Source organism: Nyctereutes procyonoides, unplaced genomic scaffold, assembly GCF_905146905.1.
Source record: "Nyctereutes procyonoides isolate TBG_1078 unplaced genomic scaffold, NYPRO_anot_genome, whole genome shotgun sequence".
NCBI lineage: Eukaryota > Metazoa > Chordata > Mammalia > Carnivora > Canidae > Nyctereutes > Nyctereutes procyonoides.
This window is the reverse complement of record NW_026575126.1, coordinates 58908580-58933995: the sequence shown is the minus strand read 5'-3', so window position 1 is coordinate 58933995 and position 25416 is coordinate 58908580. Positions and strand designations below refer to the sequence as shown.

Below are 25416 nucleotides of genomic sequence, written 5' to 3'. Positions count from 1 at the left end.
TTTTCATGCTGCTTCTTTTGCTTCTGACTCTTCTTGGCTCATTGGAGCGACTGCTCCTTGCAAGGGAGAGAGACTTCTCATTTATTTTCCAAGCTACAGCCCCTAGCATGGTGCCTACTGCATGGCCATCGCTCTGTCACTGTGCACCCAGTCGATGTGGAATGGTGATGGTGGCCTTGGCCTGGCCCACGCCTTCCATGCCCCAGGCCCCCACACTCACCTGTCCCCCTGGCCTGTGTCCCTGAACCCTGGCGGCTGGGGAGGACCTAGCTTCCTAGCTAGCAAATTCTTCCTCTTTCCTCTGATGTCACTGCCTCCAAGAAGGTCCCACAGCCTGAGCCTGAGTTCACTTCCTCACTACGTTCCCCAAAGCAGCCTCACTGACCCCTAGGCTGTCTGTCCCCACCATTTTGCACTGTTTAGATCTTCTGAATTTGCAGCAAGGCATGGGGAGAGCAATCCAGGTCGGCAAGTGTCTGATCAAGCTGATTCATGGAAGCCACCAGAGAATGAGCTGCCATCATCTAGTGCCAGGCTCCTTCTAGGTAGTCATGCCACCGGGGAGCATGGTTAGGGCAGCTCCATCCAAGCCCAGTTTGTACACCCTGTCCTAAAGCATACCAGCCAAGAGAGGCAGCCCTGGATGCTCTCTGCCTAGCTCATTGGATCCCTTTTTTCTTGACCACTTTGCCCAGATGCTCTCACCATCACCACCACCACCACCCCCATTCCCTACTAAATTCCAGCCTGATCCCTTCTCCCAGGAACAAGCTGGAAATGATGTGTTGCTGTTCCTAATATTTGTTCCTTGCCTCTGCAATGGGTTTTCATCACAACACTGACAAAAGGGATGTGCCTTCTGCCACCTACCCTCCATGCAGCCAGAGGGGCCAGCAGAGCCCTGCGTGGTTCAGGGACAGCAGACCCTCCACTCATCTGCTTACATGTAAACCAGATCCTTGGGCCACCTCATTCTGGGGGGCTCTCAGAAAATAAGCTTGTCATCAAGCCCCTTTCCTGTCTAGACTCTGCCTTCCTGTGTGTTTTGGCCAAAATGTTCTCCTGAGTCTCTAATGAGGCTAATTCAGTGCTTATGTTTCTACTAACCTACAGGATGTTTCTGAGCATACATAACATGTACTTAAACCTTTAAAAGTATCTAACTAAATACATCAATGTACGCATAACCTCCACCCAAACAGTATTACTTACCCAACATTCCCCGAGCACCTGTTACTTTCTAGAAGACACTCTTACCCACTAGACATTGAGGATCTGGCTTATTCTTTGCCCAGCACCTCACTTATGCCAGGCACATCATCAGTGCACTGTAAATGTGAATGAGTAAACACATGAGGGGCCAGTTTGGAGTACCCGCTGTGGAAAGAGTTACCATAGAATATACCCTCCCCCTTCCTTCACATTAAGGACCCATAATTCAGACTCTGAGGATACTGATTTTCCATCTTGGCTTGTGTTTGATCCAGGTAAAGGGCCCATTTGTCACCTGGCAAGTTGTGCGGGACATTTTGCACTCTACTTTTGAAGAGTCTCTGGATAAGACATCTCATTCAGTTGGACGAAGAGCTCGCTACATAGTCAAAAACCCACAAGCCTATCTGAACTATAAGTAAGCCTCATATGAATTTTTCTAACTTTAGGCCAAGGTTCCTCCCATGTGTCTAGTTCATTCTTTACTCTTCTGCCATCCCTTTTGCTTAAGAGTCCACTAGAAAATCCAGAGAGAGCAGTGAGCTGTCCCCTGGCTCACCTATAGCCTGTTTGCAGTGTTGGGGTCCATGATTTTTCCAGGGCCAGACCTGCTTCTGGGTCCTTCCCCATATCTGGTGTCATGTAGACTGCAGGCCAGCCTCAAGAAGTAGGTACTGTTCTTCTTTGCTACCCAGGAAGAAACAGGCCATTCAGGCTAGGTGGTTTGTTGAATACATTACATTAGCAGTGTGTGGTGAGGGCCGAGGCATCTGCTGAGTTTTACTACCATTTTTAGTGGTCAGAGCAGCTGTTTACCTCTCTGTGTCAATGGCCCATCACATAGCTAACTCCAGGAAGAAGCTAGACAGGACCAGGGTCATTGCACCAAAGAGCACTGTCCCCAGTAGAACTAGGTGTCTCCTCCATGTCTCCTGATGTGGCTTGGTACGAGTGGGGATGGCAGCTGGCTGGGAGTCACAAAGCATCCTCCTTGGGGTTTGTCAGTGGCCAGCAAGGCTGCTTGCCCACCTGTTTCTCACATGGCCAGGGCACAGTGCCATCACCAACCCTATAAGACAACAGGGAGCATCCGAGATGCCATCACCAACCCTATAAGACAACAGGGAGCATCCGAGGGGGCATGGAGGGGACACATGACAGGGTTGGAAAGGACCACTTCACCCAACTGGTTGTTCATGCCATGGGTCAGTAGAAGAGCTTAGCTCTGGCTTGATTCTGAGCCTTGGCCTACGTGCCGTCAACCAGGTTGTAGAGAGGAACAGCCCAGCCCTTGATTGCAGAGAAAACTTCTCCAGCCAGGAATTCTCAACCTCAGCACTATTGACATTTGAGGCCAGAAAATTCTTTGTGTTGGGGCCATTCTTTGCACTGTGGGATATTTAGCAGCAGCCCTGCCTCTACCCACTAGTCGCCACTAGCACCCCACTCCCAGCCATGACAGCCAGACATGTCTCCAAATGTCTGCAGGAGCCAGCGGGTTAGACATAGCGGGTTAGACATGGCCTTCCTTTGGGGACCACTGGCTCTGGTGCATAGAATCTTAGACTTTTCTATCTAAGGGCTCTGATCACCTGCTCCAAAGTCCTCTTCTTTCAGAATGGAAACAGGCCCAGAGAGAGGATGTGGGTTGGCTAGAGTGACAGTGCGTTGGCAATGGAATAAGTTCTGGAACTTGGGCTTCCTGGCCCCGCCTGATGCTCTTTCTTGTGTCCTGCAGCATCAGTCAGGGGAAGGGAACATGAGCTGTAGAACCTTGCACAGGGCATGTGTCCACTTGGAGGCCATTCCCTCACCTCTGAGCAGGACAATACTACCAATAATAGCCACCCCTGGCCCACCTGCCTCAGCCCCTGGCAGACATGTCACTTTGGGGGCCCCTACACCTCACTGAACTCTAAAATGGAGCTTGTAAGCTCTTCAGGAAGGTGGAAGCACCCGGTTCATAGGAGCCCTACAGACACTGGTTGCCTCTCCCTCCATTTCTTTTTGGGCAAGTCATGCTCTCCTTATGTCATGGAGAGACAAAGATGTCTGCAGTAGACAAGTAGTTCTTTTGACTAATAACGAACACCAGGACCTATATGATAATTAAAAAATTTTTTTAAGATTTTTTTTTAATTTATTCATTAGACACACACAGAGAGAGAGAGGCAGAGACACAGGCAGAGGAAGAAGCAGGCTCCATGCAGGGAGCCCGACATGGGACTCCATCCCGAGTCTCCAGGATCACGTCCTGGGCTGAAGGAGGCGCTAAACCGCTGAGCCACCCGGACTGCCCAATTTAAAATTTATAGTACATTTTCACATAGGGCATCTCGTTTGGTCCTAGCTAGATACCTGTGAGAGCAGGCAAGCAGGCAGGAGTCACTGTTTTCAGTTTACATGTGGAGAATGGAAGCTCAGAGAAGCCAAAGGTGTGAAGCGTGAGCAATGACAGACCTGACTTGAATCAGGGTTGGCTGACCTGTAATCCTTCATTATTAAGAGCTGTAATCACCCAGCAGGTGTGTAAGTAACTCATACCTCGCAGTTAGCCACAGGCAGACATATTAGAACAGGAGTCTTCAGATGGTTCTGAACGCAGACATTATTACAACCCCAGACCTCACATTCGTCCTCTCTTTTTGCAGAGTTTGCCTCGCTGAGGTGTACCAGGATAAGGCCCTTGTTGGAGAATTCATGAATCGAAAATGTGACTACGAAGACCCAAAGGTAGGCCCTGCATGGTCATTGGGCTCAGCGTGCCCCGAAGGCAGGACTGTGTACATTCCTCTCTGGTCCTCTGGGTCCCACAGCGTCTCTGCCTGACTTGCAAATACAGATATTTTTCCTGTGAGTCTGGGAAATCAGCTCGTCAGTTCTTTGGCTTTGGCCCTCATTTGATGAGGCTGTAGCACCAGATCTTAGAGATTGTTAGAATTTGGCATGCCACTTGGCAATTCTGCAGGGCCTTGAGCATATTTCATTAAAGAAATAGGGCAGCTCTTCAGAAATTTCAAGCAGCTAGACTCCCTGGAAAGCTAGCAGATAGGACAAGATGTGAGTTTTTCTGAGTTCTCTGGGTAGAGAGGTGTGCAGTGGCAAGAGGCTGTGGGGACAGTGTGCGACACACTGTCCTCCCTTCTGGGGCTTGGGAGAGAGATGGTGGTGCAGGAGTGAGGGCCAGCAGCATGTTTCTTGCTCCAAATCCCTAGGCAGAGTGGTGAGTGTCTGTCACTTCTTCCCAGGTGGACTCATCGGGCTGGGGAGGCAGGGAGGCAGAGGAGGCCACGCTTCTCAGTCCGTGTTTCTGGGAGTTTATTACAAGATTTTCCTTGATGTGTCAGTGAAACTTCTCCTCAGGGAGAGAAAGGGCTTTAACATCTCATTCTCCCACGTTGAAAGGTTTGTGCCAGTGAGTTTAAAGAATTTGTGGAGAAGCTCAAAGAGAAGTTCAGTTCTGCTCTAAAGGATCCCAACCTTGAAATCCCAGACACACTCCAGGAGCTGTTTGCCAGGTAAGGTTCTTCTGGGAAGCTTCTGTGTGATCTTCGTGGAGCAAGAGAAACAGTCACTGGCCACAGGCATCTCCCTGTGTCAGTAGTCCCATGGCCTTGGAGCTAACCCTGCTGTGTCCCCTGACCTTGAACCACCTCACCTTCTCTCACAAGAGACATGAAAATGGGGAGGCCACCACCATCCCAAGCACCCTGCCGGGCACTCCTGTTCCTTCTCCCATAGAGGCCCGGCTGCTGGCCTAATCCAGGCCTCCACAAGTGATTGGTGTGCTCTTGCCAAGATTGCTCACTTGACATATGAAGAAACTCCAAGATAGAAGTAGCTCACCCAAAGCCATGGTGCTTGTGAGCCACAGGGCCAGAATTTGAACTTCTGTGGTGGGTTTGACTTCAGAGCCCCAGCTCTTTCCAGGAAGAACACACTTGGGTTTGAGCATAGAACCCAAGAGATGTTAAAAGCTTGAGTTCTGTGAACCAGGCCTATTGCCACTGCTTAATCCAAATATGAATCCTGTTTTACCACCCTCATCGAGACGGTCCCTCTGGCCACTGGATTTCTGCATCTCTTCCTGTAGAGGTGACTTTCATCAATTGGTTCCTGTTTGGGGGATCCCTGGGTGGCGCAGCGGTTTGGCGCCTGCCTTTGGCCCAGGGCGCGATCCTGGAGACCCGGGATCGAGTCCCACGTCGGGCTCCCGGTGCATGGAGCCTGCTTCTCCCTCTGCCTGTGTCTCTGCCTCTCTCTCTCTCTGTGGCTATCATAAATAAATAAATAAATATTAAAAAAAAAAAAAATTGGTTCCTGTTTGGGAACCATACAATACAGTTGTAGTTAGCCCTCTACAGGTCAGTCAGAGATCTCCTTCTTTGAGTCATCCAACAAATAATTCATGTTGTACCCGCATATGCCAGGCCTAGGTAGCGATATGTAGTCCTTCTCGGAGTTGACACTTGCTTCTGTTTTTTGTTTTGTGTGTGTGTGTGTGCAGCAGACTGTTCGCTAGAACTCCCAAATGATATGGTTTATGTTCAGTAAGTGATTCAAATGACCCGTTTACCTATTTGTGATTTATAGCCCCACCTAGTTTCAGTAAATTTATAGGGCAACTTTTAGTTATGAAAAAATACAGTTAAAATAAAGATTATTTTAAAGAGTTCATGAATCATCTGGAGGAAAGAAGTTCCATCCAGTTGTAACGATTTAACACTAAACTTGATCTTGAACATCCTGGCAGGCCAGACAAAAAGAAATAGATTCAGCTGCTTTAAAAATAGTTCATATTATGAAAAGGTGCTTTTTTCCTTATTCCTAAATTTTAAGAATTTACTGTTGCCAAGATGAATTTTGATTTTAGAATTATAGAAAACAAAGAAATGTCTTACAAGTAAATAGCCATGTGTTTTTATTTTTTTATTTATTTTTATTTTTTTATTTTTATTTTTTAGCCATGTGTTTTTAAAAGTGAGTTCTATGATTTCTCAAATCTATTTGCCTGGCTGGCTGTGTAGCATGATGGCTAGCACATTGGGACTTCTCTTGCATTTGTTTGGTTAGAGTACAAGGAAGCAGCATTACTTGAAGCTCAAAAATGCAGATGGGGAAATAATCTGCTACCTAATACAACTGCTCTCTTTTTTTTTTTTTAAGATTTTTTATTTATAAAAAGAAAAAAAGATTTTTTATTTATTCATGAGAGACACAGAGAGAAAGAGAGAGAGAGGCAGAGACACAGGCAGAGGGAGAAGCAGGCTCCATGCAGGGAGCCTGACGCGGGACTCGATCCCAGGATTCCAGGATCACACCCTGGGCCGAAGGCAGGTGCTAAACCGCTGAGCCACCCAGGGATCCCCAACCGCTCTTTTCTGAGTACTTTCTTCTAGATCTCTTTCTCATGCTTGTTTTTAATCAGACTGAACCCACAAGTTTAGATCCCCTTCCCTTAACAATTAACAGCAGCTCTCTGCCAATAAACACTTTCCTGTATTGTTTCCTAATTGTCAGTAAATGATCATTTTGTATTTCCTCAGCCCTCATTTTAACAACACACTCATTTGATGATCAGAACATGGTATTTTCTCATTGTAATTGACACGTACACGTTTGAATTTTAATGAGTTTTACATTTCCTCCAACACTTTAGCCAGTAAATGGCCATGTTGGGCAAGCATCTACTTGGTTACTAGAGGTCTGCTGTGTTCCACTGACACTCTCGTCTTTTCATTCCTTATACAGATACCGAGTTTTGGCGATTGGAGACGAAAAGGATCTAACCAGGAAAGAGGATGAGCTTAATAGGTAAGCACTGATTTACCAACTGACTTTCCCTCAGCTGGTTGATCGGGCTGTCTGTGGCCCAGCATGGGTGCCACCCAGGGCCACATCTAGCCTGCCTGCCGTCTTTGAAAATAAAGTTGTACTAGAGCATAGCCACGCCTGACCCATGTGTCATCTGTGCCACTTCCATCCTATAGCATCAGGATTGAGTGGTTATAACAGAGACCACACAGCCCATGAAGACCCCAAAATCTTTATTATCTGGCCATTTCCAAGAGAACCTTGCCAACCCTAGCCTCACCTATCAGTGGCCTAGCCTTAAGGCCCATTGAGGAAAGGATTTGAATTCCCAGCCCATGACTTTCCACACAAAGCTCTGGTTAGAAAGCTCAGCTGTCTTTTTCTTTGTTGGATAACCAATATTCAGTTTGGTTTTAGCTCTGTATTTCAGTGAGAAGTTTCTTTGGAGAAAAACTTTTTAAGATGGACCGTGTGGCTGGGACAGTCAATAAAGTATGCAACTCTTGATCTCACAGCTGGGTAGATAGGCTGAAAAACTCTCAGCACTAACGAGATTTTTTCAGTTGACAAACCTGTTTCCAGGGTATGGCACCCCTTATCCACTAAATGGAAATGTTTTTCCCTGCAAAAATTGACCAATTGGTAAAATCACCCACCATTTGTTTTGTTCTGGTTTGTGAATAGCTTGGGCACTCGGGTCACTTTTGTGGGCTCAGATGCTTTTTCTAAATGAGAACCACATCCGCCAAGTATGAGTGGTACCCACAGCCCATGGCCTTATGTGCTCTGCTGCCCACCCCACTGTCTTTCAGCGTGGATGACATCCACTTCCTGGTGCTCCAGAACCTGATCCAGAGCACACTGGCCCTCTCGGAAAGCCAGATGGAGTCCTGCCGGTCATTCCAGGTGGGCGGCGGGGATCCTAGCAGCGCCATGGGGCTTGGGCCATCAGAGGCGGGAGCCAAAGGACGCTCTCACTTCTTAGCTGTGCAGTCTTGTGGGGATGGGGAATGATCTCCCCTGAGCCTCCCACCCTGACCCTTCTTTCATCTTCCAAGTGTGGGGACAGGATCCAGTGACCTCCAAAAATCCCTCCCAGGCTGAGGTTCAGAGTCTCATGTTAATGCAGAAAAGGAGGCAGAAGAGGAAGTGAGCTGTGGCAGAGCTGAGGGAGTGAATGACCCATACGGCTTATCTTCAGTCAGAACTTACACATGTTGAGCTGTTTTGATCACTGGAGATCACAGAGTGGGAAAGCTCCCTTTCTGTGGGTCCTGGGCTTATCTCTCCCCTGAGAACGCGTCACAACTATCAGAATGTATTGCTGCCTTATCTTGGCCGAGTGAGGGTGGGAGGGAGGAAGGCAGTTCCCATTTAACCCTGTCCTCAGCCTGGGAAAGTGACAGACACAGGAACTTGCATTTCAGAGCGTGAAGAAGCAGGTGCCCAAGGTCTCACCCCACTCTCCCTCAAACCTGTGTCTGTGTGGCTCCAGGGCCCCAGCAGACAGGTGCTGAGGAGGGCCTGCACTCCCCCCTCACCGGTATCCATGCCTCCCTTATTTCTAATGATCACATCGTTTAGCCCACAGGCCCCCAGCCCCAGCCCTAGAGATCGCAGAGCCTGACACATATGCTGCAGGTCCCCAAGCACTCTGGTGCAAGGGGTCTGCAGAGCACCCTGGGGGAGGTGGCAAGGTGTAGACCCAGCTGGGGCACTGCCTCTGTTCTTCAGGTGCTGCTGATTATTTTGGCCACAAAGTAGGTGAGGAGGACTAGGGGGAAATGGAGCAATCTAAGGGAAGTCGGTAGCCAGGTGTGACCCTCGTGCTTCAGAGCACCACCCTAGCCTGCAGCCTTGTACAGCAGCGGCCAGGCCTCTGCCAACCCAAGATTGAGTGTGTATGTGTCATCTTTGGATTTGTCACCATGAGGTACAGTTGCTTGTCCAGCAGTGATGACATCTGGGCCCAGTCTAGCGAGAGAGTCCCCAGTCATCCTGCTCTTGCTACCTTTGGTATCCTGGAGCATTTGGACCCGGCTTGCTCACGCGAAGTGTGCGTGTGCAGGGCGGGAGGCTGATAGTGGTGCCTTGCCCCCTCCTCTCCATGCCCAAAGCCTATGTGTGCCTGAACGTGCCAGAGAACAAGATTGGAACAGGGTGGGGTCGGGCAGAGGTCCCACAGAGACAGCCCCTAGTCTGGCACCTAGCTATATTCTGTTGGACCTGAGCTTGTTTAAAAAAAAAAAATTTTTTTTAACTTACTGCCAGTATTGCCCATAAAAATCCCAATTTTCAACTTTACCTGTGACCATGGAGGGACCTTTTGGCTGTCCTGCCCAGCCAGGATTCGAGTCAGACAGGACCTGGAGATCAGTCCGACTGCTTGTCACAAGAGAAAGCTCAGCCCCAAAGTTAATGGCAAAAGCCAGGTCCCTGGCATCTCTGCCAGTGCCTCACCCCCTGCATCATGATGCTGCTTATCCTTCCTCCAGTTCCATTTCCAGCTGCTGTCTGAGCTCTGGTCGGGGGGCGGTCACTGACCTCATCACTCTCCTTGACCCCCAGGGGTGTGGGAAGTTGCATAAGAGAGCACCCAGGCCACAGCAGGCAGCAGGATGCTGCTTTAGTGACCTCCCCACCTGGCACTGAGCACTGGAAGGCCATCAGGGACAAGGTCAGGGCATATATAGGATCCCACTAGGCTCCCTGCAGCCCCAAGTTTCCAGGAGATGCACTGCAGGGCAGTGGGTGGAAATCTGGTGAGCTGGACCACAGTCATTCACTCTGTACATGTGGTCTGAGCATTCCTGGGCCACGCCTGCAGTTGTTGGGGGAATACGCCCATCTTGTCATCATCTTAGAGAAGAGCTGAAGACACAAGGCTTTCCACGAAGGTGGATCCCAGCTTCCACTTCCCTCAGGGGAAGGAATGATGTAGGATGGTCCCTCTCCAGCCTCTTTTCCCTCTGCCCCTGCCAGTGCTTCCTCCTTTAGGCCTGTGCACCACTGTGATGTGGAAGCTCTCAAGAGAGAAATCATGATGGTTTGCAGGCCTCCTACTGACAAGACCCAGTGTGTGCCCAGACCCCTTCCAGCTCCAGGAGAACACGCTGTGCTGTCCCAGCACCCCATCTGACCACTGCTTTGGCTCCCTATCCCATGTTCCTCTGCAGTAGCGCAGTGGTGAGGTCACTGAGCTCAAGGACAAGGCCTTGCTCTGTTCTCGGGCCCCAGCCCTGCCCAGCAGTATAGGCTCAGAAGATCCCTTGAAGTCAGTATACCTCTGTCTTCTCTGCTGTCCATGGCTCTGGAGCCAACGCAGCAGAGAACCTTCCAAGCCTAAAATTCTCAGACCATGACCGCATGTTTTCCTGGCCAGCGCTTTTGAGGAGACAGGTCTAGCAGGAACCTTCCTATGGTGTGGTGGATGCTAGACATTCACTCTTGGGTGGCTGTCTGAGCCAGTGCTTTTCAGAAACTGGAATCATTGGGACTCTGCTGGCCCCACAGTACTTGGAGCTGCTCTTCCTCTGGGCAGAGTCCAATCTGAGCCATGGAGCCAGGGTGGTATGGCCAGCAGGAGGAGCCTCTGCGACGGGCCAGACATTGCCTTCTACATTTGTGCTAGGTGCTGGGTGCCGTGTGCCACTGCTGTGGCAGTGGTAGACCATTGCATCTGTGTTTCTGTGGGACTTCCTTTCTTGTGGGAGAGAAACAATGAGTAAGCAAATGAGGTCATTTCAGGTAGAGAGTTACGATGGAGAAAATAGAACAGGTTCCTATAATACAGTTGACTGCAGAGGAGCAAGATGGGGGAGGATTTGCTTTTTGAGGGGATATATTTGAGCTGAGAGCTGAATGTTGAGGAGTCAGCCTTACAAAAATTGAGGGAAGGTACTTTCCAAGGAATGGGAGCTGCAAACGTAAGGCCTCCATGGTGGGAAGGCCTTGGCTCTTTCAGAAAAAGTAAGGAGGCCGGTGAGGCCAGAGTGGTGGGCAGGGTCCCAGAGTGGTGGGCAGGGTCCCACTCCCTGGAGTCCTTGTCAGGCGTAGTAAGGACTGGATGTTCCATCTACAGAGGGGAGCAGTGTGTGGGCTGATAGAAGCACCCGAGGCTTACTTTGGCTAGGTGGCTAAAGGACAGGTTGGGGGCCGGTGGCACATGGGGACGTAGGAGAGCAGTTAGCTGGAGGCTACAGTGAGGAGCAATGGTGTAGGCAGCATAAAGCAGATGTGTTTGGGAGCATTTTATGCGGGCACAGCCAACCAGGCCTACTGATGGGCTGGTTGAGGGCTAGGGACGCAAATGGTAGCAGAGGTGATTCTGCATTGACTCCCACTGCCTTTTTATCCAAAGACACAGGCGTGGGGTGCCAAGCCATCCCATGTCGCCAGCTGCCTGTCCTTCTCTGTGGTGTCTGACCTGTGATGTGGGGGTGGAGGTTGATGGTTGGATTGCTGGCTTCCTCCAGGCCCTCCCGCCCGCACCCCCAGGAGTCTGCTCCAGCCTCCCAGCCCCTTGCCCCCATCAGCCCCTCCTGTGTACATGATCAGCTATAGCTTTTGTGCACTCACATATTCTGCTCCTCCCCCACCCCCAGCTGCTGGAGAGCCTTGCTCACCCATGGACTTGCTGTATTGCAGACTTTCCGCCTGTACCGCGAGTATAAGGACCACATTCTTGTGAGGGTCTTCATGGAATGTCAAAAAAGGAGCTTGGTCAACCGGCGCCGCGTCAACCACATGCTGGGCCCAAAGAAAAACCGGGCTCTGCCCTTCGTGCCGATGTCCTACCAGTTGTCCCAGACCTACTACAGGTGAGCCCTTCGGCTGGGCTGGGGCTGGGGCAAGGCAGGACTCCAGATCAGAGGCCGGGCCACACCTTTGCTGCAAAGAGTAGTGCGTGGGAGCGCAAGGAATGGGATGTCGCTCTTCCTCAGAGAGCATAGGGCTCAGCCTCCCAGGCTACAGGTGCAATGCACAGCTTCTGGAACCAGTGTCTTCATCAATATCTGTGCTGCCTGCTCAGGAATAAGAGCAGGGTTTGAGGTAGTTTGTGTCAGGACATTTACCATTCTACAGGTACTGTGTTTCCCTTCTCCTATCAGATTGGGAAAAATAGAGTTTCTAACATGCTAATTAGCCCAGCGAAAGACACAGCGTCCTGGTCAGGCCTCACCTGCCGTTCTCACAGCTCAGAGCCACAGCAAGCCATGGCTTGCAGGCTTACATGCTTCAGTTCGAAGCCATTCCGTATTTTCCAGATGCCTTCTGCAGGCACCAACTGTCTTGAGTGGTGGTTTGGGATGCTGCCACTCTCCATAGCGCCCCCAACAGGTGCACTCCTCACAGCGTGGCCTCACGCCAGCAGCTGGCATGGCCGGCCTCTGTTACCTGCTTGGCATTTTATGCCACCAGTCTGCTTGACCACACGGAGGGCAAGTCTGTGAAAAGTGTTCCAGGAGTTTGGCCTTGGCTGGCTGCCTCCTTGTCAGTCCTCAGATCTACACCGAAGCTGTGGTCAGAAACAGAACAGCAAAATGGGGGGTGGAGGGTGGGGGGTGGGTAGGCCTATGTATCCCTTTGCCTGTGACTCCAGACACTGGCACCTTTCTCAGAGGCCCCTCCCAAGTGAGGCTCAGTCTCCTTGGCCTCCCTGGGACATAGCCTGCTATGAGCTATGGGCTGGGAAGCACAAGATGTGAATCTAAAAAAAAAAAAAAAAGAAGATGTGAGTCTAGGTCCGACAAGGCCATTTGACCTTGACCTTAACCATTTCTCCCCTGCGACATTCTTGTCTATAAGCCAGGGGGTGGCATTCACATCCAGTAGTCCTGGGTCCCTCCCTGGGGCCCAGACCCAGTTACAGGGTTGTGGGAAGTCACACTCTTGGACAGAAGCCAGGGCTGAACTCTGCAGTTGCCTCACAGAGACAGTGACATGGACACACACGGGTCCTGTCATCTCTACACGGGTTCAGGGCTTGCCTTGGCTAAAGATGATTATCACAAAAAATGCACTCGTCTTCCCCAGTTTGGCTCCTGTCTGTAGAACATGCCTGTGAGGCACTACATATTAAGGCTAGGTGCAAAGACACGGCCCCGCCGTGAAGGTGCTCAGGTGAGCAGGGAGGACATGCACAGTTAGATTGAAACGTGGCACCATTTGAGGCAGAAAAGAAGGCCTCAGGGGAAGCTGGGATGGTCGGATTTGAACGCAAAGATCTGCAGGGCCCGTAGCCCTTCCACAGGAAGACCTCCCACAATCTGTCCTCAGTTTGGACCTTACCACCTTTTTGTCCACGCAGGATTTTTATGTGGAGATTTCCAAGCACTGTTTGCACAGAATCATTCCAGTTTTTCAATAAAATCCTGGCTGCCGGCAAGTTGGACCAGGCTGATACCTTCTCCTTCAAAGATGAAGATAATAGCAAGTCTTCCAATGACCTGGTAGCATTTTCTCTGGATAGCCCTGGAGGACACTGTGTGGCTGCCCTGACGCTTTTCTCCTTGGGCCTCATTTCCGTGGATGTGCAGATCCCGGAACAGATTGTCGTGGTGGACAGCTCCATGGTGGAGAACGAGGTCATGAAGAGGTGAGGGCCGAGGTGTCAGCAGGCACCGCTGGGGGCCTCGGGCACTATGTGTCTTATGGTGTCTGCAGTTTTATTCATTCTGTCATCGGGTCTTTTTTCTTTTTTTTTTTTTCTTTTTTTTCTTTTTTTTTTAATATTTTATTTATTTGAGAGAGAGAGAGAGCACAAACGGGGAGGGGCGGAGGGAGAGGGAGAAGCAGACTCCCCCTGAGCAGGGAGCCTGATGCAGGACTCGATCCCAGGACCCCAGGATCATGACCTGAGCTGAAAGCAGACGCTTAACCAACTGAGCATCCAGGCACCTCTAGTGATTATTCATTCAACAAACATGTGCTGCATCTGCCTGTGTCGTATCTGGCACTGTGTGGCATCTAGCACATAAGATGGCAGGGTGTCAGCAATGCCACTGGGAGTTCTCAGGACAGGACCTCACAGATCTGAGGGCTAGGGACTTCAGCACTGTGTCCAGTCCAATGCTTCGTGCTGGTGCCTTCAGGAGCAGGGGGGGCCAGAGGAGGGGTAAGGCCGGAAGGTGGCTTTGGCAGAGGTTCCTGGAGGGCTTAATAGCTAAGCTGGGATTTAGTGGAAAAGCAGACATTCTTTGGAAAGAAACTGGGAAGGGTTTCCAGGCAAAAGGAACAGCCGTTACAAAAGCATAGGTACGTGAACGGGGTGAAGGTGATCAGAGGAGGTGAGTCTGGAGCAGCAGTCCGCACTGCCCTTCACAGCCAGATGGGGTGGCAGGAGAGAGTCCATAGCGACCACAGGCCATTGCTGAAGCCGGACCGCAGTGTTTTTTTCTCCTAGTTTGGGGAAGGACGGGGGCTTAGACGAGGATGACGATGAGGAGGAAGACTTGGATGAAGGCTCGGGGGGCAAGCGCCGGGCCATTGAGGTGAAAGCCCGCCAGGCTTCCCACACCAACTACCTGCTGATGCGGGGCTACTGCGCACCAGGCATCGTCAGCACCCGCAACCTCAACCCCAATGACAGCATTGTGGTGAACTCCTGCCAGGTGAAGTTCCGGCTCCGCCGCACCCCCACGCCCACCCGGCTGTGGCCCACTGGTGAGTGTCGCCCCCCTGCCATCGGCACCCCAAGCCACTGGCCCCTGCAGACTGGGGCTGGACTGGGGCTGGGATGGAACCCAAGCCCCTCCCCTCCCAGGCCTTGGTCTTCTGGTCCTTGCCCCACTGCCATATGCAGAAGTGTGCCACCCTCAGGGGTGGGCATGTAAGGAGAAGCGTCTGGCCCCCCCACCCCGCGCCGGCCCTGGCCTGCTCACCAGGGCAGCCTGTCTGCTGTTGCTGGTTCCCTCCGGGGCTTTTGAAGTATGACTTTTGACCTCTTGTCTTGAAAGACAAGTCTTTGGCCTACGTTCATTATCTACACCTCCTTTATTTCCATTCTTTACACTCTTTTTAGCTTGTCTATGAATTACCTCTGAAACTCTAAATATCTTACTTAAGCCTTGCTTTCCCATACCCCGAAAGTGAGAAGGTCTCTCCTCTCTCTTCATAAAGTAAGGATATCCGGGCCCCTTCCCATCCCTGTGCTTCTCTTCCCCCCTTCCCACCCCCTTCCTGCCTCTGCCTTCCCAAACTCCTTCCCCTGCTGAGGTACATGGTGTTTTGTTTACTTTCTGTTTCAAAACCCCAGTTATTCTGTGCTCTGCCTGGAGTTTGACTCGGGCCAAGCCTGTAACCGTGGTCTTAGCAGAGCCAGGTTTTATAGGAGGCAGCACATACCAGCCCTGGCTACTGGAAGTTTACATGGGGAGCATAGAGCGGGGTTCCAGGGTGTCCTGACACATAAGCACCAGCAAGGCAAGGCCTAGGGCAGCCCAAATTCAGGACCCCTGTCTAGAGCTCTGGGCAGTGCTTCTCAGACTCCAGTCCCATTATCTTGCCCTTCAGTTTGAATCTTGAGCAAGAGAACAGTCCTGGCGCCCCCGAGAATCCCCGCCACCAGGGGGCCACACCCTATCTTCCCAGAAGGTGACCTCTCACTGTTGGGGCATGGTTGGTTGGTGTTGGAGCACGTCCTGTCTTGATGTTGCTTGTGCTCCAGCCTGGCTGATAGTGGCCCTCGTCTTCACAGTCCCTTGTCTGGAAGAGCTGCCCATGGGCATCTCCAGCCTCCCTGACTCCTTCACCAGGCTGATTAAGAGCCAGGAGGATCCCTGCAGCCTGGAAGAGTTTGTCCACCAGGTGGAGCTGTGCGGCTATGAGCCTGGAGATGTGTGTGCCGTCTTGGAAGTCCACGGGGTCATTGCAGCCACAGGGTGCTTTGGGGTGGACAGAGTGGAGCTGAGCAAATGGTTCTCCGCCTTTGAGAGGACAGATGCTGAGCGCACCAGGACCTTCACGGACTACGTCCAGGTGAGCCGTGTTCTCAGGTCACATGGGGTAACCCACACAGAAGTTACGGCTCACTGGCCAGATGCACCCTGCAGAGGGCTTGGTTTGGGGCACATAGCATAATTAAATTCGTTGCCAAGATTAAAAACAGGGAATTGTGCGTAAAACCCAGCTTTTCTGGAATGTTTGAAGGTTTGGCACACTGGGCCCCAGTTCCTCAGCACTGGGATGGAGCCAAGTAGGGCCTCTGACTCCCAGATATCCTGCACCTGGCCCCTCATTTCTCCCCACTGTCCCCACCTGGGTCCACTTTCACTGGGGACCCTTGAACCCAGAGAACGTCGTAACAGATGGACCCTTTAAATTGAGTGCCTGGGGACCCGACTCACCTTCCTGAGCATTGTCCATAGGTAGAAGCAGTGGAATACATGTCACTTATTAGTAATGTCACAGAACTGCCTGCCTGCCTGCAGTGTTCGTGGAGGAGGAGGAGAACAGATACCAACGTTTCTGGTTACCAGACAAGTGTTCATGAGCACAGGACATGAGTAGGGTTGTCACTACTGTCCATGTAGTGGTGTTCCATCACTCCTATAACCAGAGGTGCCTCTGAAGCCCTGGAAAGCAAGCCAGGACGGGTTGGGTAGCTCCCTGTGTTCCCTGCTGCCCAGTCCGGGTGGCGAATGCTTACAGCGAACCCTCCCCAGAACTGCATGACCTGGCGACGAGGAGTCCCAGTTCCAGGATGTGAACTGGGGCAAATTTCTCAAATCCTGACTTACGGGTTTTTAATGTAGGAATGAAAAGAGAGTTGGCAGTGCACCCCCATGAGGCCCCCTGCATTGGTGCACAGACCCCGTGTGTCTCCCACTCTTCCTAGGATCTCTTGGAGCATCACCAGGTCTTGGAAGTAGGTGGCAACACTACTCGCTTGGTGGCCATGGGCTCTGCCCGGCCCTGGCTGCTGCACTCGGTGCGGCTGAAAGGCAGAGAGGAACATGTGTACCCACCAAGAGAAGACCTCCGGGCCCAACCCCAAGACAGGCCTGCCAGAAAGGACAGCCCCTCTGAGAGGCACTCCCAGGGCCCCCAGAGCACCAAAAGGCGTGCCAGCTGGACGAGCAGTGATGTGGCCAGTCAGGGCAGCGGTCCTGACCCTGAGAGCACCCTGAAGCCCCCTGCCAAGAGGCCCACGCTCCAGGATGTGCGCTTGGCCCCCAGCCCCGGGCCCAGAGCAGAAGAGGAGCCAGAACCCCCGGCGTCTGCTCTGCCAGCAGCCTATGTGGAGGAGCTTCCTCCGGGAGCACCAGAAGCCGGGCAGGAGGACCAAGAGGATACCGGGGAACCCAGGCTTCCAGGCCAGGAGCAGCTGAGCTGTCAGGGCCAGTTCCCAGAAGGATCCGAAGACCCCAGAGGTACCGAGCAAACCTTGTTCCCTTCTCCCCCTCGCCCCACCTGCCCATCCTCTGTCCTCTATCCTCAGGCCGACACTGGGAACCTGCCACTGGCCACACAAGGCTGTTCACTCCAGCCCCACCTAGCCTCACAAGTCTTGCCTATTTCCACTTAACTGTTTCCACTAGAGGGCTTCAGGGACGCCTGAGCAGGCCTGTGAATGACAAGCATGGGTTCTGGAAAGCACTGTTGGCTGAAGGCACTTGTGTAGGGGCGCAGCAGCCGGAGCGGGGGGCATCGCACCTCCTGTCGGGATTGGCAGGCGTGCAGGAATGGAAACCTCCCGTGTTCCTCTCCTGCGGCGTGAATGCTCCTCCCTCTGCTCAACACTGGCCTCTTCACGTGGTTTCTAGAGCTGTCTTTGTTTCCTTGGGGGTGTTTTCCTTAGGGGTTTATCCACACGGCTCTGTGGCCAGGGCTCCTGGGTGGAAGAGGAGGTGCTCACTTGCCCCCACTCGGGGCCCTGGGAACAAGCCCCCCGCCCCGACCCTTGCACACCTGGACACAGCCCTGTTTTGTTCTAGGCGCACTGGCTTCAGCCCCAGGGGCCTGCTGCGGGGGAGGGGGCTGGGGCTCTGTGAGGAAGGGGCTTGCTGTCCCATTGTTCGTGGCTTTAGCCCCAGAGCCAGGAGTACGTGTCGCAGGAATGGAGGAGAAAGATATGGGCTCCCACCTCTTAGGTCTCATGTCCTTTGCCTCTCTGTCAGGTTTGGCCGAGAGTTCTGTGGCCGGTAGCCTCTCCCAGACGACATGGGAAAAGTGAGTGTGTACCCAGATCCAGGCGGCCGGGTGCGGGTGTGAGGGTGGGAATCTGTCCCCAGGGTCCCAGTAGGGAGCATCACAGGGAGATCTTCCACAGTCGGGTGCAGTGGTTCTTGCCCTGGGGACCTGGAAACGTGTGGGACTTTGGTTGTCCCACTGGCTGGGGGAACAAGGCAGGAGCTACTTGTGGATTGTGAGTGAGGGCCAGAGGTGCAGACTTGTGTGGTGTGGGGGTCCATCTGGAACCATGGGCTTCATGGGAGCCTTCCTGGTGTGGGGGCGCCTCCTACACATGTGCATGTGTCCCTCCACCGGCCCCTCCCAGGGCCCCATCACAGTGGACAGAGCCAGGTGTCCAGCTGGTCCTGGGCCCCTCCCGTGCCTGGACCCCGTGGCAGACCAGTCACTGGGGATAAGGCGGGGACTGCTGTATAAGATACAGAAGTAGAGCTTCTACGTGCACACCTCTGTGAGCTTGGCCTGATGAGGAGTCAGCCATTGCCCTGGGTCCCAGCTGGAGCTGGTAAATCCAGAAATCAGCTCTTCTCCCTCCCCTGCCAGCAAGGGGTCCTGTGGGGGACGTTGGCACATCACGGCCTTGATTAAGGCTGAGTGTGAGCGGGTCTCCTGAGCCGGTGACCCTGGGCCCTGGGGTTGGGACCCGTCATTCCGGATGGGAAGGAAGAGTGGACGAGCAGAAGGTAACCGGCCCCCAGCCCCAAGACGCAGGCCAGGTGCCGACTGCCCAGAGCTCGGCATCCCGTCTCTGGAGTGGGGGACTGAGCCTGCCCCCCGCATGCCGCCCCTGCAGGGACTGCGAGAACATCTCGTTCATCGCCCGCCCATGGCGCATCGTGGACGGCCACCTGAACATACCAGTGTGCAAGGGCATGATGGAGGCCTTGCTCTATCACATCATGAGCAGGCCCGGCATTCCCGAGAGCTGCCTGCTGCAGCACTACCAGGGTGTCCTGCAGCCCGTCGCCGTGCTGGAGCTGCTCCAGGTGCGGCTGGGCTGGCCTGGGCTGGGGCAGGCCTCCCACCACGGCTCCCTCCTCCTCGGCCCCTGCTTCAGCCTCAGGTTCAGCCTCAGGGCTTGGGGGCAGACGTCAGGAAATTCCTAGCTTCGGGCTGAGGGTGCCACAGGCTTAGCCCCAGAGAGCGGGGCAGCTCCCATGAATCCTTTAGTTCCTTCATCTCCCCACTCAGACTTGCCCAGAGGGGTGAGCTCCCTGTCCCCGGAGGCTGCCAGGCCGACCACAATGAGCCCCACACCTCTCTTCCCTCCTCCTGCCTCTGGCTTCTGCCCTGTTAGCACTGACTGGCTCCCACCCTGCACCTCAGCACTCTCCCCTGGGCCCCGCAGCCCCCGCCCTTGTCCTGGGCTTCCTGCAACTGCCAGGGTGGGACAGAGGACGCAGGCTGCGAGTGTGCCCGTCACCCTGGGTGTTCCCTTTCTCTAGGGCCTGGAATCCCTAGGCTGCATTAAGAAGTGCTCGCTGAGAAGGCCCACAACCGTCTCTCTCTTCTCCAAGCCCTGGGTCCTGGAGGCCCAGGAGCCCTCCAGCCCGAGCGAGAGCCCCACCGTGTTCTATGAGCCCACGCTGGACTGCACCCTGCGGCTGGGCCGTGTGTTCCCCCATGAGATCAACTGGAACAAGTGGGTCCACTTATGAGGCACGTGCGGTCACCACGACCCCTTCCTGCGGAGGGAGTGACCCCGGGGGACTCGTGTGCTGCACCCCACCTGGTGCACAGAGACAGGTCTGTGCCAGGCCTCTGGCCTGGAACTTAGAAGAGGGCCACCTGTCCGCCTGCTCCGGGGTCCTTCCCGGACTGAGGGCCCTACCCGTTCCCACTGGGAGCTTTGTAAGGAAGGCTTGGGTCCCTGCTCTCCCTCTCCCTCTCTCGTTCCCAGGGCCTCTTAGCTGTGGCTGCAGGCATGGATCCCACTCTCCCATCGCTGCCTGCCTTCTCTGTGGAACTGGGGTTGTGGTGAGTTTGAGAGGCTCCAGCAGGCTTGGCCTCCAAGGGCCTCCACCGTTGGGAACAGAGCTGCCTGCCTGGGACCCCTGTGCCTTCCAGATGGACCTCAGCGTTGTCATCCTTTGGCCCATGAGGGGTTGTGAGCTTGCATTGCTCGTCCCTCGCATTACAGATTCTTGCCACCATGGCAGGAAGCCCAAGGGCCCCAAGTGGCAGGGCCTCATGTAGGGTGTGTCACAGAACAGGGGCCATGTGTCTTGCCACCCAGGGCCCCAACTGGGACTGACTGCTCTCCAGGCAGGACATCTGCCCCTGAGGCTGGAACTGAGGCACCCAGAGGGGAGCCTGGGGCTCCCTTATTTACCTGGCAAGACACCCGTCAGGCCTCCAGCGGGGGGTGGGCATCTTTCCCGCTGGCTGGAGTGGAGCAGCCATGCGGGCCTGGGGTTGGTTTGTTCTTTTCACTTCTTTTCTCTTTAAACAAATACCTTGCATGTATTTATTTATTTTGTAATTAAAGTGAAGTAAAATGCATTTAGTTTGGTGTGTTTTCCTAAAGAATCGATCCCCTGTGGGAGTCCCTGCTTTCAGCTGCAGGATGGCTGAAAGGAATCTGCTCCCAGTAAAACCACAGGAAGAGGGGGCCAGTCGGGGCCAGTTGGTCCCAGCCCGCCCTGGGCACAGCCACACTGCCCGCCTCTGCTCCACAGCCCTTCCTCCTCCGCCGCGGGGCCCAGGCCTGTGTCTCCACGGAGAAGCTCGTGTGGGTGTGCCACGCAGGGCCAGGCCAGCAGGTCCCCAGGGTCACAATGATCTGGGTTGGGCAATGGAAGTTCTCTTTAGCCCTCCCCTCCCCCCACTCCCTTTCTTTTTCTTCCCTCCCTCTCTCTCTCTCTCTGTGTGTGTGTGTGTGTGTGTCTTTCTCTTCATCCCTCCCTTTTCTTTCTTCTCTTCTTACTTTCCTATATGTATGTTAGCTGCCGACACTTTTTAAAAATTGGACATTTCACTTATTTTAAAAATTCAAACTTCTAACTTCTTAAAACCTGGAGAGATCCAGCAACACCGCACAGGGCAGTGGGGGATGGGGAATGTGGGACGTGCCCCCTCCACTGTCAGGTCTGCCCTGGCCCAGCCTCATGCCCACCAGCTTCTACCCCCGACAAAAGCACCCCGCCTGCGCATGTTTGACCTCAGGACCCTGTGTTTCCGTCCCAAGACCAGACTCTGGGGTGATGGGGGGCAGGACGGAACACATGATGGAGAGTCTGAGAGTGAGCCCCACCACAGCCACGACCCGGCCAAGTCTTACCATCATTTTTTTTCTCTCTCTCATTTTTACTCAAGTATAAAAAGAATAGAGTTGGGGGGGTGGGGTTGAGATCAGATAGAAGAAGGAGTGTTCTCTGCTTTATGAACAAAAAATACTTTACAGATGCCAATTGTTTGGGGACCTGTCAAGCAGTGGAAGAAAGGTAGGGTTACAGGCACCCAGTCTCGACAACTCACATCTCCGAGCCTTGCTTTTCCCATCTGAAAAATGGGGGTGGACTACCGCCCTCACGGGAGGACCAGAGGCACTGAAGAATGCCAAGCGCAGGCACGGTTGATCTGGTCTGTCCCTGCAGATGAGGGTTGGTTTGGGCCTGTGTTCGGGAGATTGGGACATAGGGACGAGGGGGGCAGTCCTTCAGTGGACAGATGGGCTTCTGTGATCATGGCTCCACATTCCACAGGCAGCCATTCTGTGCAAGGGGGACCTGTTCTCTCCCTCCTTCTGCCCACCTGTGCATCTGTCCACGTCTGTTTGTCCACCCATCCATCCATCCATTCACCCACCACCCATCGTCTATCCATCTGTCTGTCCTTCCATCTGTCCATCCATCCATCTACCCACCCATCTGGAAAACAAGTGTGTATGAAGGGTGGGAAAGAATTCACATTTAGACTGAATCCCAAACAAAAGGCAGGGAGAATGAGCAGGGACACCAACCACAGAGGCGCACACCCCATTCACCCTAGCCTACCACTCACAGGAGGCTGGAACTATAGGGCCTGGACACCTGTGGCTCTGTGCTTCATGTCCTGTTCCTCCAGCCAACTCTTTCTCTTTTTTTTTTCCTAAAGATTTGTTTATTTATTCATGAGAGACACAGAGGCACAGGCAGAGGGAGAAACAGGCTCCATGCAGGGAGACCGACACGGGACTCGATCCTGGGGCCCCAGTACCACGCCCTGGGCTGAAGGCAGGCGCTAAACCGCTGAGCCACCTGGGCATTCCCAGCCAAGTCTTTTGGTTCTTCTTCCTTTCAACTTACATCAGTAACGTGGTAATGCATTCTCTTTAAAACGCTTAGTACAGGTAAGACTTAAACCTCCAGGCTCCTTTCCCCTTAAGACCTTTTTCTTTGCATTTACACACATGTAATGTAAGGAAACATGGGCCTGATGCCATTTTTACATCAAATGTCCCACTGATGAAACTCCCTGGGCTCCCCCAGCAGTGTCCCTGGCGTGCATGCATCAGCACATGGAGAGCCACCAACCCCTCACCGGCAGGCGTGTCAGCACAGATGCTTGAAATTATTCCCTCCTTTCCCTGACGGTGGACACCACTGTTCCTGGTTCCCCCCACCCTGCTCAGCATCCTCCTCTGCCTTCTGAGCCTCCACCTCCCTCCTGTCTTGCATCCTCTCAGATCTTGCACCCTCCTGCCTGCTGCTGGGCCTCCTCCTGGTCCCCCTGCTCCCCTTCCTGCCTCCTTTCTGACCTGGGCTGAGAGTGGTCTCCACCCTCTGACTTCCCCTGACTCCCCAGCCTTCCCTTGGGCCCTTGACCCGCTTCTGCCAGGGATTTATTTTCCAGTTGTGCACGTAGGTGTGGGGGTATGTGTGGATGTGGATCTGTGTACAGACCTGTATGTGTGTATACGTGCTGCCCGTCTGTGTGTGCACGCGTGACCTCCCTGCTTACTGACATCTCCCCACCCCCACCGCCCAGTGCCCTGTGCACATCCAGCCACCCATCCAGAAGTCAGCCCTTGTTGAATTAAAATAGGAGCCTGTCAGTTCGCCTTGTGTCCTCATCACCATACTCCCGCTGCAGGGGGTCGCTCTGACCACTGTCTAGGGCCACCCGTATAAGCCACCTGACGCAGCCCTTGGCAGGTGAGAGTGTAGAGCACAGAGCTGGAGGGCGCTGCCCGCGGGGACGCCTCGGCCAGGTTCCAGCAGTCACCAGCAGGTGGCAGCAGCAGCCCAACGGCTCTGGTCGCGGCTGGTTCACTTGCTCTCCCGGTGTCCGCAGCAACCTGTCCAGCTTCGCTGTTGAGATCAGGAAAAGCTTGCTGGGACTGGGCCGGGGGGAGCCGTTGACTCGTCCACAGAAATGACGATAAAGCAATAACAACGCTCTCTGAGCACTTGCCGTGTGCCCAACACCATTCTTGGCCCTTTACACAGATTAACTCCTGCCGCGCCGCTCAGTATGCCCATTTGTGTTTGAAGGAACTGAGGCACAAAGAGAGAAGGTAAGTAACTTCTGCAAGTTGGAAGCGGGTGGGTGGATGTGCTGGCATGCCAGCTCAGGCCGTGCAGCCCCAAAGCCTTCCCCCTCACGCCACTTGCCAGAGGTGGGGTTTGCTCTGGGGTGAGCAGCTGGCGTTACACTAGGAGGAGACCCCTTAAACTGCAGAATGAGAAGGTTTCTTCCCTGGGGCCACCAATGTTAAAAGAAAACCCCTCAGATCCATTGCCACTAGGGATGGGGGAAAGACCCCTTCCTGCCCCGTGGTGTGAGCAACGGGAGAGGGCCCTTTGCTCCACATACAGACTTGCAAGGAGGCCCCGGTCTTCATCTCTGTGTCCCATTATCAGGCATTTCCAGGTCCAGGGCAGGTGTCTCCCTCCTGGGCCCAGTCCCCTCCTTCCTCTCTGCCTGCTGCCTTATTACTGATTGACTCACACATCCATCCATCCAGCATTTGCTGAGCACCTGCTATGTGCCAGGCACTGTTCTGGGCTCTGAGACACAGCAGCAAATAAAACAGACAAAACCCCCATGCTGGCGGGATCGACAGTAAACCCGACAAATCCGTAAGCGACCTAAGTTAGAGCTTAATATTATGAGGGAGAAAAAAACAAAACTAAGTGAGTGGGGTGTGGTGGTTTTGAATGAGGGGCCCCGCGGAGGTCCTGCAGAGCTGACTCCTCTTGTTATCCTTTCGTGGCTTGATGTTTCCTGACTGTTACCTCTTCCTCCTGTTCTCCAGGTGTGATGGGCTCCCAGGAGGCAGGTTGCATGTGTTCACTGCTCTGTCTTTCCTGTCCCTGGTTCTCTGACAGTGCTCCTGGGCGGCTGCCCTGGAAATGTGCCACATGTGGTGCCAGCAGCCAGTCCCCACACCCAGTCCCAAGTGGGAGAGCGGAAGAGGCTTCCCCTCCAACAGGGAATCCTAGAGGAAGACACCCAGCTCTGCTTCCTTGTGTGTGGGCCTCAACCTGGGTGAGCCATTCCTCCCAGACACAGAGTTCCTCCCAGCAAGCCCAGGGGCTGGTGGCTGCCCCCACTTTAGGAGGAGGAAATTGAGGCTCAGAGACATCAGGCGGCCGGCAGCCCAAGGTCATTCATGAGAAGGGATGGAGCCTGGTCCCCTAGCCCCTTTGAATGTGGTCCTTCCTCAGGTTGGGAGGAGAGTCCTCCTTATGCTAGGACACTTCCCGCCGCAGGTGACACAAACCCATCTCGGACCCACTTAAGCAAAAAGGGGAAACTCGCAGCTGATCAGCCTAGTCAGGACAGGCTGGGTTATGCGGTGCTAACAAACAGCCCCCAGCCCTCAGTGGGTTACAACAGGGATTTATCTCTTGGTCATGATACACATCCATCTTGGGTAAACCAGAGGCTCTGCTCTCTGCATCGCCTCACGCCAGGACCCAGGCTGATGGAGCGGCCACCAGCTCATCTGTCACAGTGCACGGTGGCAGAGAGGAACAACACTCCAGAGGACATCACGACGGTCAGGTACCTGTTCTGGTTCAGAAGTGAGACTTAGCACTTCTGCTGACAACTCCCTGGCTAATCCCGGGGGGAGAGGGGGGGACAGAAGACGAAGAGCTACAAATATTTGGTGAACAGCATAATGACTTCCACACTCATGTACCTCAAAAGTCCAGGGGGGATATAGTTTCAGGCATGGCTGGATCCAGGAGCTCAAGAGATATTACCAGG

At 53.6% G+C, this 25416-nt stretch overlaps 1 protein-coding gene across 2 annotated transcripts in view; it reads left to right on the top strand.

Annotated features, from left to right (window-relative positions):
• Positions 1–20721, top strand: part of GTF3C1 (general transcription factor IIIC subunit 1) — a 74660-nt gene extending 53939 nt beyond the window's left edge. For both annotated transcript variants that reach the window (XM_055339472.1, XM_055339470.1), the window contains 13 exons: positions 1488–1630; positions 3864–3945; positions 4618–4730; positions 6964–7026; positions 7839–7932; positions 11674–11846; positions 13337–13624; positions 14432–14691; positions 15725–16005; positions 16865–17399; positions 18147–18198; positions 19013–19205; positions 19665–20721. In XM_055339472.1, coding sequence (XP_055195447.1) covers positions 1488–1630; positions 3864–3945; positions 4618–4730; positions 6964–7026; positions 7839–7932; positions 11674–11846; positions 13337–13624; positions 14432–14691; positions 15725–16005; positions 16865–17399; positions 18147–18198; positions 19013–19205; positions 19665–19877 — 2490 coding nt within the window. In that variant the 3' untranslated portion in view covers positions 19878–20721. The remainder of the gene's footprint in view (positions 1–1487; positions 1631–3863; positions 3946–4617; positions 4731–6963; positions 7027–7838; positions 7933–11673; positions 11847–13336; positions 13625–14431; positions 14692–15724; positions 16006–16864; positions 17400–18146; positions 18199–19012; positions 19206–19664) is intronic.
• Positions 20722–25416: the final 4695 nt, after the last annotated feature.